Genomic DNA, 14,318 nt, shown 5'->3' with positions numbered 1-14,318 from the left:
TATCTGTAGCCTGTGAGGTTGGGCGATATAGTTGGTTGGGGGTTGGGCTCTTTTGGCTCATGGATGTCATTCTTAATGACGGACCCATAACTAGTTCAGTTTTTAGGGAGGAGAGTGGGGAGTTCATGTTCACCACCAGTCATTCCCATATTATGTAATCTTGGTTATTTTCAATAAAGAATTCTTATTCTCAAAAAAAAAAAAAAAAAACAATGTACATACATACAGTTTAGGTTTCATATGTAAAAGTTAACCTAAAATAAAAAACTAAAAAGTAACGGGAGTAACAGTTTAGGTTTCAATTAAAACAATGTACAAACTAAAATAAAATAAGTGTGAATTTCATTCTCCTTTAGTAACTACTTTCGACAATGACACCACATGATGTTAGAACCAATCAGTATATATGAACAGTAACCGTATATATATATATATATCTAAATATATAGAACACAAATTGAATATATAATAACAAGTAATAAATTGAAATCAAATAACTTTAATTCAAAATTGAATTACTAACTTGATCAGATAGAGGCCTGCGATGCAGTGACCTAAGACAGAAATTCGCCCCTACTTGTGCTGTAGTTTCGGACGTCTATCTAGAGGATACAACTATTTGGTGACGAATTCTACTTTATGTTTCTCAGAATAACTTTGGGGGGAGGAAGAAGAAGATTGATCGATGGATAATGACGACCGAAGGTCGTCCTTATATAAAAGCCAAGATGAACAGTTGCGTCGGTTGCATCGGCAGTTGTTTGACGTTGTTTGATTCCATCCATTGCAACTGTTAAAACTTCTTCCATGTGGAAGTCCCACAAGTTCCAACAATACCCCACATACCTTGTACAATAACATCAATTCTCATCCCATCTGCAAATTCCTATTTATCATCCGCACAAAAGGGAGTGAACACTGTTGGCTGACATAGAACAGTAACTACATTCTACTCCGAACAGAAAGCTCATGCTTCATTTGGTCCCTCAAAACTCTTCTCAATAACTTATTAGAAGCTGTTCGAGGAAACTCTGCAACAATCTTGACCAAGCTCACCTGTTCATCCATTGCAACAGTTGGAGTAATCACATCAGCAACTAAAAATGACACAAAACTTAGTTTTAGAGTATATGTGGAACCACCAATAGCTTTGTTTTGGGGAGTTTTTTCTCAAAACGGTAAAAACTTGAAGTTAGTGCTATAAATTGTGAGTGTTGAGCTCATTTCCCAAGCTCAATAGGAAATATTAGAGGTATTGATACCTTGAACAAAGGGTTAAGGTTGCTATGAATGGCTCTTGAGAATTTTGTCTTTAGCTCGTCTGCTTTGGTCTCAAATCCCTTCTTTAATACCACATATATAACCAACTGTTCCGGACCCCCATTCACTGGTGCAACACTAACTGCAGCTGTCTCCAAGATACTTTCATCAGACCGGTCACATACACGCTCAATTTCAATAGAACTTGTCTGCAAATCAAGAAGAATTCAAAAATTTAGTGTTTCTATAGTAAGTCTAAGCATATCAGTTGACAGAACAAGCAGCCAATGACTATTCCTGTGAGTATATAAGATACATAAACTTAAGAATGGTCAGAATCACTGATTCTAGAAAGTGAACCTTTGGAACATCTTACCTTGATGCCACCAAGGTTCATGGTGTCATCAGCCCTGCCTTGAACAATGAAGTAGCCCCCAACTGTTCTTTTGATTATGTCTCCATGTCTCCTGAGTTGCTGTCGATACATATACCAAAGTATAGAACGATTACAATTTTTGTGAAGGATTAATTACATTGCCAAAAAAAATTGTACTCAAGATCGATTGCCAAACTTTTAACTTATGTGGATGAGTCTCAAATAATTTCAAGGAAAGCCAACTCTTAAGACTGACAGAAACCAGGAAGTCGAAAGATGAAGTATGTCTAACACTTTGTGTGACTCAGACAGGTACTGTTAGTGATTTGAAAAAATAATACAGGACCAGAGACAGTTCTAAGCATACCATTCCATTGTACATTGGCATTCCCTTGAAGTAGACTTCTTCATGGTCAGCATTTAGCAATCTATCAGTTGCTCCCATGTACAGAGGGAATAAACCCACTTCCCCAACACAAGCTTCATCATCTGGCTGTCAGGTTGTTCAAAGAAATCAGAGACCTTGACATACAATGTAGTACAATATTATCAATGAGTTGGCTTGATATTATCCGCCACCTATTAGTCTGTTACCATCACCAATTGTTTCGACAATAATGCCTAGGTACTGGCATGATGTAATAGAGTGGCAGGTAGGTGATTAGAACAGTTAATGAAACTGAACCCCAATTAGAAACTAGCTAGAGAAACCACTTACGTAAGAAACTCCACTTTCATCAAGGATGACAAAGCCTGTTGTCATCGACTTTGTGCTAAAGGTCCCAAAAGCTTGTGGCTGCAGTGGACTTGCCATTATGTAGGATGAAGCAAGTTCTGTGCCTCCACAGCATTCAAGGATGGGCTTGTAATAAGCACGGGAAGAGAGCCAAAGGTCGTCATCGACGTTAGATGCTTCACCAGTCGAAGCGAATGATCTGCACAAATCCAGGTTTAGTTCCTTTTCTTTGGAATCATGCAAATAATTATGTTTCTTTGAAGATGTAGAAGATTACTTTATCTTTGTCCAATCTAGGCCTTTCATACACTCTGTACTCTTCCAAGCTTTTACTAAGCTGGGAACTGTACCCAAAATAGTGACTCCTGCATCCTGAACAGATATAACACAAGAAAATAAGCGAGGAACTGTATGAAGCTGGCAAATACTAATTAATTAGTCTTATACAAAAAAAAAAAGTAGGATGTTAGTTCTCCTGAGCTGTTGCACTTCTTGTCTGTATTGCATCATTTGCATGCGCCTTTCAGGTATTTTATTTTGTAATTGAATTAATTTCTCAGCACCAAAAGAAGTGACACTTTTGCTAAATGAGGCTCCGAGAGAAGTACAGAGGTATCACCTGAACAAACTTTCCGAAGCCACGACCTAGAGGAGATCCATGATAGAGAGCAAGAGTTGCACCACTTAGAAAGCATGAGTAGATTAAAATTGGACCCATAACCCATCCTAAATTTGTGGGCCAGCAGAAGACATCTCCAACTTGAGTATCAATGTGAGCCCATGAATCAGCTGCACATCGAATTGGCGAAAGTTGTGTCCATGGGATAGCTTTTGGATCTCCTGTCAAATGATGCAAGATAAGCTGAAGAATGAGACAACAATGAATTTCAAAGTAGAGATAACAACAAATGTTTGGCTGAAAGTGATTTCTGTACCTGTAGTTCCTGATGAAAAGAGAATATTTGTCATGGAGTCTATTGGCTGATAGACTGGAGCGTAGTAATTCTTTCTGCCAAGAAAAATGTACCATTACACTGATTAGAAAATTGGTTCAAAAGCACAATCATTAAAAGAATGTATAAAATTTTCCAGATTCACCAATGATCGTAAAAAAAAATAAAACTGTCTGGTTGAAAGACAAAGTGTTAACTGGTAAAACCTAATATCTTGCTGCACTAATTTACCTCGGCAGATGATTGACACTAGACAGAAAGTCATTCCAGGATATATCCTGTTCTCGTAATTGAATGCCTACACTGTTCCCAATTGCTGGAAGCACAATAGCTTTACATGGAGCAGCATCCACAACCCGACTGCAAGGAAAGAAAAAGTATTAATTAACCATAACAACGCTATAATTCCCAAATGTGACATTAAGTTAGTAGTATCTAGTATGCTTGCAAATGTAGTATGCTCTACCTGTACAGAGGAAATTTACGACCTCCTCGTATTATGAAATCCTGGATACAAAGTGCAAGCATAAATCATTTCAGAGACTACTAAGTTAATGGCCTTATAAACAGACTGATAAGTTTTAATGTTAAAGCTCCACATATTAGGGAAAGTCCACCTGGGTAAAGATTCCCTTTGCTTTAGACACACGCAGACGAGTTGCAATTTCGTTAACAGCGAAACTGTCAGCTATTGATACAACTACATATCCTGCTAGTATGATTGCCAAATATATGATAACTGCACTGACTGTCATTGGCATGTCAATTGCGATGGCATCACCCTTTGAAAAGGTTGCATCCTGGTCTAGTGCATTAGCCACCAACCTGTGAATTTTTGTGTAGACAACATGAACACAAGAGAATGGTTTGAGGAAACTGTATAAAAAGAGATAACATCTTGATCTATTCGAAAAAGGGTAGAAGAACAAGCAGAATGAATGAAAAGTTTAGACAAGTCACAAAAGAAAAAAATTGTAATCAAGGACATTCATATTCCAGGTGATCAATCAAATGGGATTAAGAGTAGCAAGGACGTTTGGGTGAAAAAAAAAAAAGTCACAATCATTGCTCAAATGTAATGAATCTCAAGGACTTAGGAAGTTAAATAAGAGCATACATTACTTGTTCCCGAAGTTCTTTTAGTGTCATACAATTTACAGCAGAATCATCACAGCCTTCATCTCTCCATATAACAGCCACACTGCCATCCTCTCTCCTTGGATGTCTGATGGGTAGCAAACAGCATTCAGCTATATTCAGAACTGAATCTTGAAGCCAAACTCCCCCATGCTTCGATTTTTCAGTCCTATCAAGAATACACTTTGGGGCCTCTCGAAATGAAATTGAGAGCTCTTTTAGAATAATTGACCAGTAAGCCTAATAATCAGTTGCAAGTCATGAGTTAACTAAGAAATCAGTTCCTCTAATTATAAACAATATTTGCATATGATTGAGTACTTACCTCGGGATTCTCAACAGAAAATTTCTGGAAAAGGCTAAAAGTTGTTATAGGATCCTTATATGATGTTCCTAAAAGCTGTGAACCATGCATTTCCATCACTCGGCCCAAGTTTGTGTGTCTAGACTCATATCTGATAATACAGAGCAACATGTTCAGTTAGGAATAGAAATAAAATCACAGAGCAGAATCAAGAAGCATAAGACAGCCAATGCAATTTCAAATTAAAGCCTCACTCAACGATAGTTGTGGTGACAATCCTACATACTTTCTACTTTCTAAAATTCATAAAAGAGGCATCAAATGTTTGAAATGATCAAAACTGAAGGCTTAAACTTGATTAATTCAAAGATGGGTCTCAAGATCTCAAACCTTTTTGATATTGTAAGTTATATATAACTGAAATAAAATCAAATATGCCATAAAGGGTAGTGACTTTATTAATCAAGAAAACAGTGCAGCATTAACAAACCTCACTGATCAAAATTGCAATTCTCAACGTAGTACCAATCCAAGTGTACTTTCAACTCTACTAAAATTCATAAAAGAAGCATCAAAGGCTTGAAATGATCAAAATTGATGGATCTCAGTATCTCAATTCTTTTTTATATAGAAGCTATATATAACTTGGACTAAAATCAAATATACAATTAGGGACTTGAATGACCAAGACAACAATGCAGCAATTAAAACAAAGAAAGCAAATTAGGAAAATTACAGAGAAGGGAACCAGTAGAGTGGAGGGCCTCTGTTGGAGACATCCCAATTGGCATAGACGGAGTAGTAAACCAGTTGGTGCAGCTCATGTGGGTGTGAAGGTTTCAGCAATTTCTGAGCCACTATCTGCCTCCACACCTCTCCTGGATCAAATGACGTGGTGTTGGTTGCAGAGATCGTCTGCTTAAGGACAGCTTCGAAGTCCTTGGCCTCATTGATGGTCAGGCCTGCATGAACCAAGTCAACCAATCCCAATTCACTAATGGTCTTCACCATCTCTATCTCTGTGTTGTGGTTTAAGGTTTTGCATGATCATCACCAACATGTGTTATAAAAAGACTCTCTAGTGTAGTAGGTGAGAGATGTACGGGTTGTTGAGCCGCCACGTGATAATTTCAGTTGGGAGGTTCAGAACAAACCTCTCTTTGCCTAACCTGCTTAGATTCTACATCTGAATACAATAGTCATTCTGTGTTTGGTGGAAGCCATCTTTTAATTTTTGGGGCAACTATGTCATTGTTACCAACTACTCGTTCTCCAATCACAAAACTAATATCGAAAATTTTATAATGCTGCGGATCATTTGCTAATATTGGTAAAAGGTGCAACCAAATTGTGTTTCATGTAATGAGTAAGTTGTTTGAAAAAGAAAATACAGTTTGAAGAGTTTGGGGACCATATTTTTAGTACCAATAGCTGCAAGCAGTTGTGGGTGACAATAGCAGATAAAGTTGTTAGTCTTATATCAGAGCCGGCTATTCACAATGCCATACCTAATTATTTATTAGAAAGAGAGTTTGAGACTTTTGGTGCCAGAAAATTATTCTAATACGACTAACAGATTCCTTATGTTATGATACATATTCCAAATGGAAACATATTTTGCAAGCATTTTTCTTTGTGGTTCTTGTCATTCAACCATGACTCCGCAGACCATGAAGTAACCACAACTCCTTTTTTTTCGGTTATAATACACTTTTCCATTATCAACCTCTTGGAAACATGACGAAGTCTACTTGCAACGCTGTTGGACTCTGATGCTTGCACTATGTGAGCAGATTCTGTGTAAAACTCACTTGGCGAATCGCATTGTCCACTCAGAAGCTAGTTCATCGTGTTTAGCTTTATCTGCCAAGTACAAATGGGCGATGCTAGGGACAAGCGGATTATCTGCTCAAATATAAACATCAGTACAAGAAACACATCATTTGGACTTAATGTTATTTAAATGAATATGATGTTGGGGAATATATTTTATTTTAAATCAAACTTGATCAACTCAGGAAATGTAAAGAAAATGAGCTCCTTTGTTCTTTGATGATGTTTAACACATGGATGAGTTCGTTTAAAATACTAACATTTAGTACTAAAAGGAAACTAGTGCTATACCACGAGTAGAAGAGTGGAGAAAGGGAGGAAATGTAAGGAAAGGAACACAAGAACATGCAGACAAGCAAACTACAAAGAATGCTCAAAAGAATAGAACTTACAAGGATCAGGTTTTGTGAAAATGGACCGAATTGCTAGTAGCACCTTTGTAATTGTCAGAGCTGGACTCCAACCATCCTTTACAATTTCCAAACTCACATTACCAGAAGCATCGACATTGCAATGAAAGACTCGAGTCCTGAATACGATCTGCAACACTAATCTTTTTAAGAAGAGAATAATAAATTAAAAGAATACTAACTTCAGATAAGTGAATCACACAGATAAACTGCTGACCTCCAGTTGTATTTAATTCATACATATACATTTTATTCTTAGATCACATATACATTTTATTCTTAGATCAATGTTTGATACATTGATTTATAAAATAGGTACCAAGGCTATAGCCTATGGGTCCCACTAATGACCAGAACGAAAAGTTGGATGATCACTTCATTACTTTGCTTTTGGTATAGCATCAGTTTGAGAATTTATATATAACTGTATGATGTATCTTTGGATGTAGAGATGAACTATAAATATAAAATTATTCATCATCAGATGCCTAATGGGGGGTAGTACCTTTGGAGGTTTAAATGGATAATCACCAGGAAATGTAATGTCAAGGAAGTATATGCCACCTTGGTATGGTGTTCCTAGGAACAAGAACATACAATTGTGTCAATGTTGCCAAGTCATACCTAGGATACATAAGATTATCAACATAACTATGAGCATTGAACAGAATAAACATAAAGCAAAGAGCCATTTGAATACCCAATTAGACCATATCCGGTAAATAGTTCATTCACCTCCATTCTAGCATGAACCAAATGAGTGATGCAATACTATCCCAAAACCATAAAAGAGCAGAAATGGCATCATCAACTAGAAATACAAGAAAAACGAAGCCTTGCTACTTGCTAATGGGTTCCCAGACATTCAAGTTTCACTACAAAGAAAGATTACAGAGTTGGTTCTAACTAAAACCTAGGGTCTGCAGATTTGACTTTCTAAAGACCTAACATGCAGAACAAAAGGACAACCAAACAGAAATCTAAATTCATGACCGATAAAAGCCCAAACCAAGACTGATATAGCTGTAGGTTGTGCTCAATTATTTTTCAGGAACATGAAAAGGACTGCATCATCCAATAGCCATAAGCCATCAGATGTTAAACCCCCAACAGTTACGTCATATAATCTAAGCACACCAACAACCATCTACTCCACATCTTAATACAATAACCAATCCATAACCAGCATAGAAAGTTATATAATAAGCTAGTATGCTATAGGAAGTATATTCAAGGCACAAATCCAAATAAAGCACCAAATTATAGAAGTAAACCATAATTCTCTAAAAACTTAGCAACCCAAAAGAGTCATCTGCGATCCACAAATTCAAAGCCAATCAATTACCCAATACTATCAAATTTATCAACTGCAAAACCAACTCATCCCAGAAAACAAAGCAAAGCTAACAAATTGAGCTTGGAACCATCAAAGTAAGCAGCTTTAGAACCCAAAACTGAGCAAAGAAGTAAAATTGAAGCAAAGTAAAAACTGGGAAAGAGTGAAAGATGAGATCTTTGAGTGGAAGAACGAACCTGGAGGGCCAATGATGGTGGCAACCCAGTGGTAGAGATTGTCACCCTTGGGCCCAGCAGAGCAATCAGGAGGTGGGTCCGTGTTGAGCTCAACCATTTCTCTCTGGATTCTCTTCCCTGAGGAAGACACAGAGGTCGTGGACGCCCACGTCGAGGTTGATGCCGACGATGTTGTCATCGACAAAAGATGATGCCTTGTGTTTTCAGAAAGCTTGAATTACGGTTTTAAATGATTTCAGAAAATTAACGGGTTAAATTCCTTAAAAAATATAAAAACTACAAAAAATTTATCAAAGCCAGGTTTCGATCCTGGGACCTGTGGGTTATGGGCCCACCACGCTTCCGCTGCGCCACTTTGATTCGTTAATTGTTTGTTGCACGACGTCTTATAAGTCTCTCATAGAATATCACTGCCAAATTTCAAGTTGATTAAAGAGTCTTACGAGCATGTTCATCTGGTCAGTAACTGATTAAGAAAATTTATGCTCAACTACATTTGGATGTAAATCTAATAGTGGAAATCATTATTTTTAAGTTGAACTATTTTATTTTCAACTGTTAAATTTACATCTAACGGTAGTGAGCATATTATCGAATAAACAACTAATGATAAGAATTGAAAGTGTTCAAATGTTTAACGGGTTAAATTCCTTAAAAACTATAAAAATTACAAAAAATTTATCAAAGCCAGGTTTCGATCCTGGGACCTGTGGGTTATGGGCCCACCACGCTTCCGCTGCGCCACTTTGATTTGTTAATTGTTTATTGCACGACGTGTTATAAGTCTCATAGAATATCACCGCCAAATTTCAAGTTGATTAAAGAGTCTTACGAGCATGTTCATTAAGAAAAGTATGCTCAGCTACCTTTAGATGTAAATCCAATGGTGGAAATCATTATTTTTAAGTTGAGCTATTTTGTTTCAACTGTTAAATTTACATCTAACGGTAGTGAGCATAGCTTCTCTAGTTAGTTACTAACCAGCCGACCAGGTGAACACCCACTATCAAATCTGTATCCAAACCCGATGCATTATCGAATAATCAACTGATGATAAGAATTGAAAGTGTTCTTTGATACATTAATTTAGAGTTTTAAAGAAGTGAAATGTTACTAAGACTTGTATATAATCCATGTTTTGCTTTTATGCATGGATATAAATAGGTAAACTGTAGGTACACTACAAGCAACAAATACACTTTTCATTGATAAGGTAGATAACTAACTTCTGGTTAAATCTGCCCCAAAAAATGAAGGTCTAGCCGCTACTTCATCAGAATGCCTACAACGAACTAAACAGAACTCTCCGGATTTTTAAGACAAAAAAAAGGTGAAGGAGAACATGAAGAGGTTCAAAACAAAACCAAACTAGATGAACAATGTATGAACTCCATTTCACCTAGCTTGTGCACTCCATTTTTCTATCTCAAATGGGCTGCTTTAACTACACGACGTGGAAATAATCTGGATCGAACCTCAAGTCAAAACAATAACAAAGGAAGAAAAGCGGCTGGTATGAGATACTGCAGTTGGGAGACTTTCAGATTTGAACTCCAGCCTCCAACAGGGCTTGAAGGTGCAGTCGCCGAGATTGGTGTAAGTGCCCCGGTTGTACTTGAATTAGAACTGTTTCATAATATTGCAAATTTAGAGCCAAATAATGTATACATTCTAAAGTTCTAATTGTGAATATCTATAATATTTAGAGGATAAGTATTCTCACCTTGCAAATTTGCAAGATCCATTACCTGCAATGACAGAAAGAGTATTAGGAGGACAAAAGGAAATAAATGTAAGAAAGCTCATATGCTTAACTGGAGAGTTGAGATAACAGTATAAGGCAACTTGAGTACTTCGAAGTTTGGAGCAAGATGATAACAGATGAAGAGAAAGAAAAGTTTGAATGTACAGTCAGTAAGTGGTTCAACACGTCACATCTAAATATCATCATTATTATGTCAATTAGCAAATCAGAACCATGAAATATTTATCTCATACTATAGCTAATTAAACAACCAAATCCTATAAACTACTTAAAGCTCCATTTTTACCATAACTTGTAGAAATGTGCATTCTGTACACATCATTTGTTTGGAGAACTTGACTTCTGAACCATTATAAGAGCAGTGCATTTAAACAAGGAGAAAATGTTGACAGAACTTACTGGGATCAACAGTAGTTGTCTTAGCCGTGCCATCAAAGTCGCATGTTCCACCAACACTCTGCATTCTTTGATAGTAATCATTATAAGCATATGAAGCATGATTTACAAGTGTATTGGGAAGAAAACACCCATGCCCTTGTTGAATGGGAGTGCAATCAGCTTGGCCTTGCCCACAAGCCCAGTTTAAGCCATCTTGCAACTTATCAGGATCAGCATCAGTTTTCGCCACACAGAACGACCCTGAAGAATTTCCAGTTGGAGTGGAAGTACCCAAAGTAAAAGGATAAACAGTAGACCCATTAGTGAAGAGCACGCCCCAATTTTTCTCTGACACTGGCCCTGGCCTCTTATCTTCATTGAACAACTCATAAATGTAAGTGTTGATAGGAAAAGTTGGCTTGCTTGGTGGACCCGAATCATTCAAAACTCGCCGAATCAAGTTGTTTGTGTATGTCTGAGCATTTTCCACATTCGCATCAGGTTCATTGGATCCACCCAACGATGGCCAACCACTCTCCGTAACAACAACAGAAATCCCAGTAAAATTGAGGGCCTCTATAGAATAATAGGTAGCATCAACCATAGCATCAAACATGCTGTTATAGTGGGATAAAGTGTTTGGATCAACAATCTGCTTGACAGAAGGAAGTGGTTGAAAAAGAGCATAATCAATCGGGAAAATTCCGTCACCCTTGGTGTAACCATAATAAGGATATGCATTTAACATGTAATAGGAATTTGTGTTTTTCAAAAACTGAAGGATTTGGAAAACTGTAGAGTTCCATGATGGATCAAAGGTAGCAGTGGAGGGGGGGAAAGCCTTAGGGATTACATCCATGGATTGTGGAGTTGAAACTTTGACCTGGAAGTTTAAGTTTGTAGCAACCAGGGCTTTGTGAATGTAATTCATAGCAGAAACCAAAACTGGCGAAGCATGAGGAATTTGGGTAAGAACCTCACTGCCAACAGCAATGGCTGTAATGTTGGTGGAAGGTAAGTAAGGTGCGACATTTTTATTAACCCAGGCTGCTGCTACTGATGGAGACTCTCCAATCCCTAGGACCTCCTCATTTGTAATACCTACCACTACTTCAATACCACTGTTTGAAAGGGCCCTCAGCATGTGAGCATCAGCATCATAAAGGCGAACATGTGTAATTTGATGGGCTATAAGGATCGCAACCATTTCAGTCCCAGATGGAAGGTCTGAAACATCAGTACCAATGTTTACCCCTACGAATGCACCTACAAGTTTCATAATGTGATTCAGTTACTTGTTAGAGTGATAACGTTCCAGCAATAAGTAAAGGCATTTCAAAATTCCAACTGGTGTGCCTTCCATTAGAATAAAGAATTAAACATATCAGACTACCAATCAAGCAAGTTTTATCATATTCTCATGCGTAATTTTGGTCTTCCAAGAACACAAACTTCTGAATTGATACAGTATGGTAAAGTGGAGCTTGTGACAAGAATTCTTTTTACATGACCTGAAAATAATAGGCTCAGCTGATCAAGATGTAGATAATACCCTTTGCAACTACTGTTATGGCCCATCAATTTGTTTCTTAATACACACTTATCTTAACACTACTAAATGATGCATAGCTTAAAAGCAGTCAAACAAACATGAAATGGGCAACGACTGTCGTCTAAGAAGCAGTTGAGCTCTTAACTACTTAATCCGAAACAATGGAAATAAAAAAAATGGAGTGAACAAGGCACAAAGCATGTTATTTTACCTAATCCATTGGTAAACATGCCGACTAGGAGCAATAGCAGGCCTGCAATCCGTCTTTCAAGCATCATTCTCACCACTAAGACTTCAAGTTATACCTCCAGTGCTGTGCCTATAGCTCGTAACTCCTGATCTGCCAATAAGATCCCAATGGCCATATGCAAAGTTCAGCTACAGCTTTGTATATCAAAGCCTCAGAATTGGATGAACGTGCAGCCCAATTATGTAACATGAAAAAAAAAAAAAAGGAGGAACGAAGTGAAAAACAAAAAATCCTCCACCACCCAAAAGTCGATGGTCCAAAGTATATCACGGCTCAGCACAATCACATCGACTCATTTTGACATGGTAGGTTTCAACCCCATGAATACAAAAACAATAACTGATAAGGAAGAACATCACCTAATATTAGCTCAAACCTACTCATTGCTCTCACAACAGTAAAAATGCTAAATGTGCTGCATCACACTTGTAACTAAATAGACTCCGGAACCAAATATCAAACTCAGACTACTAACATTTGAGTCTACGATTCAACTTTCACTCAAACCATAACCATTTCAAATACTCTCCTGCAACAAATTCTTTCAAGTGTTAAACTTTCCCTTGCCCTTTTCGAAAAGAAACTCAGCTACAAAAAACTAGCTGCACATACATTAAGCCACTTCCCAAACCCAAAGAAATCACGAAGAGCCAGTCACCCCAACCCAAAAGAAGAAAACCCACATAAATGGAAAAGAACCAGCTGAAGGAAAAATGAAAAGCCAATGTAGAAATGCCAGATCCGACGACTAAAAACATTAATGACCAAGACCCCCAGAAGCTGAAAGATAAGCAATAAATAGCCATAAAATCAAAAACCCATGAAATAAATGTACCCGATTCAACTTCCCCAGCCAGAAAGTCACTTCCTTTAAGCTCAAGACGCTTCTATGAACTCAAACCAAAACACCCAAATGAGTAAAAGCACTTCACAACATAGCTACAGAATCTCTACCGTCCAGAACCAACCAGAATCCAAAGAAAGATTCCTTATATTAAAGTAGTTCACAACTTCTTATTGTTTTCACAATGGAAGCCAGAACAGCACTAAAACACACACACTTCTAGAGACTAGACCCTGTATATACCTTCCATTAAAAAACAATAAAATATTGGATGCTACCCAGAAAAGAAAACACTCTGACAAGCTCTGCCCCACCATTGCAATCATATTAATATTATTCGTTCATGATGCTAATTAGAGATTTACAGAGGAGTCAAGGAATAGAATAATAGTTGGGACGTTAAGAATGAGATTATAGAAAGAGAGACCTGTTGGCAGAAGCAACTTCAGTACAAAAATGAGCTACTCTGTGAGAGTGAGGAGCTGATACCCAACTAAAGCTCAAGTCTTTCAAAGTTGAAACTCTGGTTGCTTCTTTTTATATTTCCTTTTTCTTTTTCTTTTGAGGGAAATTACAGAAGTTTTTTTTTTTTTTTTTTTTTTTATTGGTCAAACACAGAAAAGAAAGGTGTATTCTTTGTGCAGGGTCATTGGGATTATCGCCAAGGAATATTACATTATAGTAATTATTTAGGTGATTTCATTCATTTTCCTTTTTCTTTTCTTTTTTTCTTCCCTCCAAAAGTTATTTTCCTCAGCTGGAAAGACAGAAAGAAGGAAAAAAGGTGTTGAAAAGTCGTGCAGTGGCCGCGTGAGAAAGGATGGTTTTTGATTTTTGAACCCAAGCTCAATCATCATAAATCAAGCTCAATCATCATAAATCATATCATAATTAGTAACAAGGTGACGGATACAAGGTAAGAGGAAACGAATAATCTTCAGTGCGCATCAGCAGTTTAAACTGCCATCAAACCTTTCTAGACGAATT

General features: G+C 37.3%; 3 protein-coding genes and 2 non-coding genes across 7 annotated transcripts; all 5 read right to left on the bottom strand.

Moving 5' to 3' along the window:
- Positions 1-494: 494 nt before the first annotated feature.
- On the bottom strand, positions 495-5,920 carry LOC133731560 (probable CoA ligase CCL12). The gene is made up of 14 exons (XM_062158934.1): positions 5,503-5,920; positions 4,788-4,917; positions 4,443-4,702; positions 3,943-4,150; positions 3,792-3,832; positions 3,557-3,685; positions 3,308-3,381; positions 2,992-3,212; positions 2,650-2,744; positions 2,355-2,571; positions 2,004-2,129; positions 1,637-1,735; positions 1,263-1,469; positions 495-1,056 (listed from the first exon to the last, which is right to left on the bottom strand). The coding sequence occupies exons 1-14, from the start codon at positions 5,775-5,777 to the stop codon at positions 943-945; spliced, it is 2,196 nt and encodes a 731-aa protein (XP_062014918.1). The 5' UTR covers positions 5,778-5,920; the 3' UTR covers positions 495-942.
- A 302-nt stretch (positions 5,921-6,222) lies between these two features.
- On the bottom strand, positions 6,223-8,769 carry LOC133731562 (constitutive photomorphogenesis protein 10). Its single transcript, XM_062158935.1, has 4 exons — positions 8,543-8,769; positions 7,515-7,588; positions 6,992-7,139; positions 6,223-6,671 (listed from the first exon to the last, which is right to left on the bottom strand). The coding sequence occupies exons 1-4, from the start codon at positions 8,718-8,720 to the stop codon at positions 6,574-6,576; spliced, it is 498 nt and encodes a 165-aa protein (XP_062014919.1). The 5' UTR covers positions 8,721-8,769; the 3' UTR covers positions 6,223-6,573.
- Positions 8,770-8,830: 61 nt separating this feature from the next.
- On the bottom strand, positions 8,831-8,902 carry TRNAM-CAU (transfer RNA methionine (anticodon CAU)). Its single transcript has one exon. It is a non-coding gene; the product is annotated as a tRNA-Met (tRNA).
- Positions 8,903-9,221: 319 nt separating this feature from the next.
- Positions 9,222-9,293, bottom strand: TRNAM-CAU (transfer RNA methionine (anticodon CAU)). The gene has a single exon. It is a non-coding gene; the product is annotated as a tRNA-Met (tRNA).
- Positions 9,294-9,729: 436 nt separating this feature from the next.
- LOC133732789 (glucan endo-1,3-beta-glucosidase 4) lies at positions 9,730-13,904 on the bottom strand. Of its 3 annotated transcripts, none has more exons than XM_062160372.1 (5): positions 13,759-13,904; positions 12,449-12,577; positions 10,707-11,951; positions 10,266-10,290; positions 9,730-10,168 (listed from the first exon to the last, which is right to left on the bottom strand). In XM_062160372.1, exons 2-5 carry the CDS (start codon positions 12,513-12,515, stop codon positions 10,024-10,026), a joined length of 1,482 nt encoding a protein of 493 aa, XP_062016356.1. In that variant the 5' UTR covers positions 12,516-12,577; positions 13,759-13,904; the 3' UTR covers positions 9,730-10,023. The 3 variants fall into 3 exon arrangements, with proteins under 3 accessions (XP_062016356.1, XP_062016355.1, XP_062016357.1); XM_062160371.1 differs by lacking the exon at positions 13,759-13,904 and adding an exon at positions 13,323-13,611; XM_062160373.1 differs by lacking the exon at positions 13,759-13,904 and adding an exon at positions 12,974-12,984 and having other exon boundaries at positions 12,449-12,578.
- Between the last annotated feature and the right edge of the window lie 414 nt (positions 13,905-14,318).

The sequence above is a fragment of the Rosa rugosa genome, chromosome 2, assembly GCF_958449725.1.
Source record: "Rosa rugosa chromosome 2, drRosRugo1.1, whole genome shotgun sequence".
Classification (NCBI taxonomy): Eukaryota; Viridiplantae; Streptophyta; class Magnoliopsida; order Rosales; family Rosaceae; genus Rosa; species Rosa rugosa.
The sequence above is the reverse complement of the archived record's forward strand: the minus strand, read 5'-3'. Positions and strand labels throughout refer to the sequence as shown.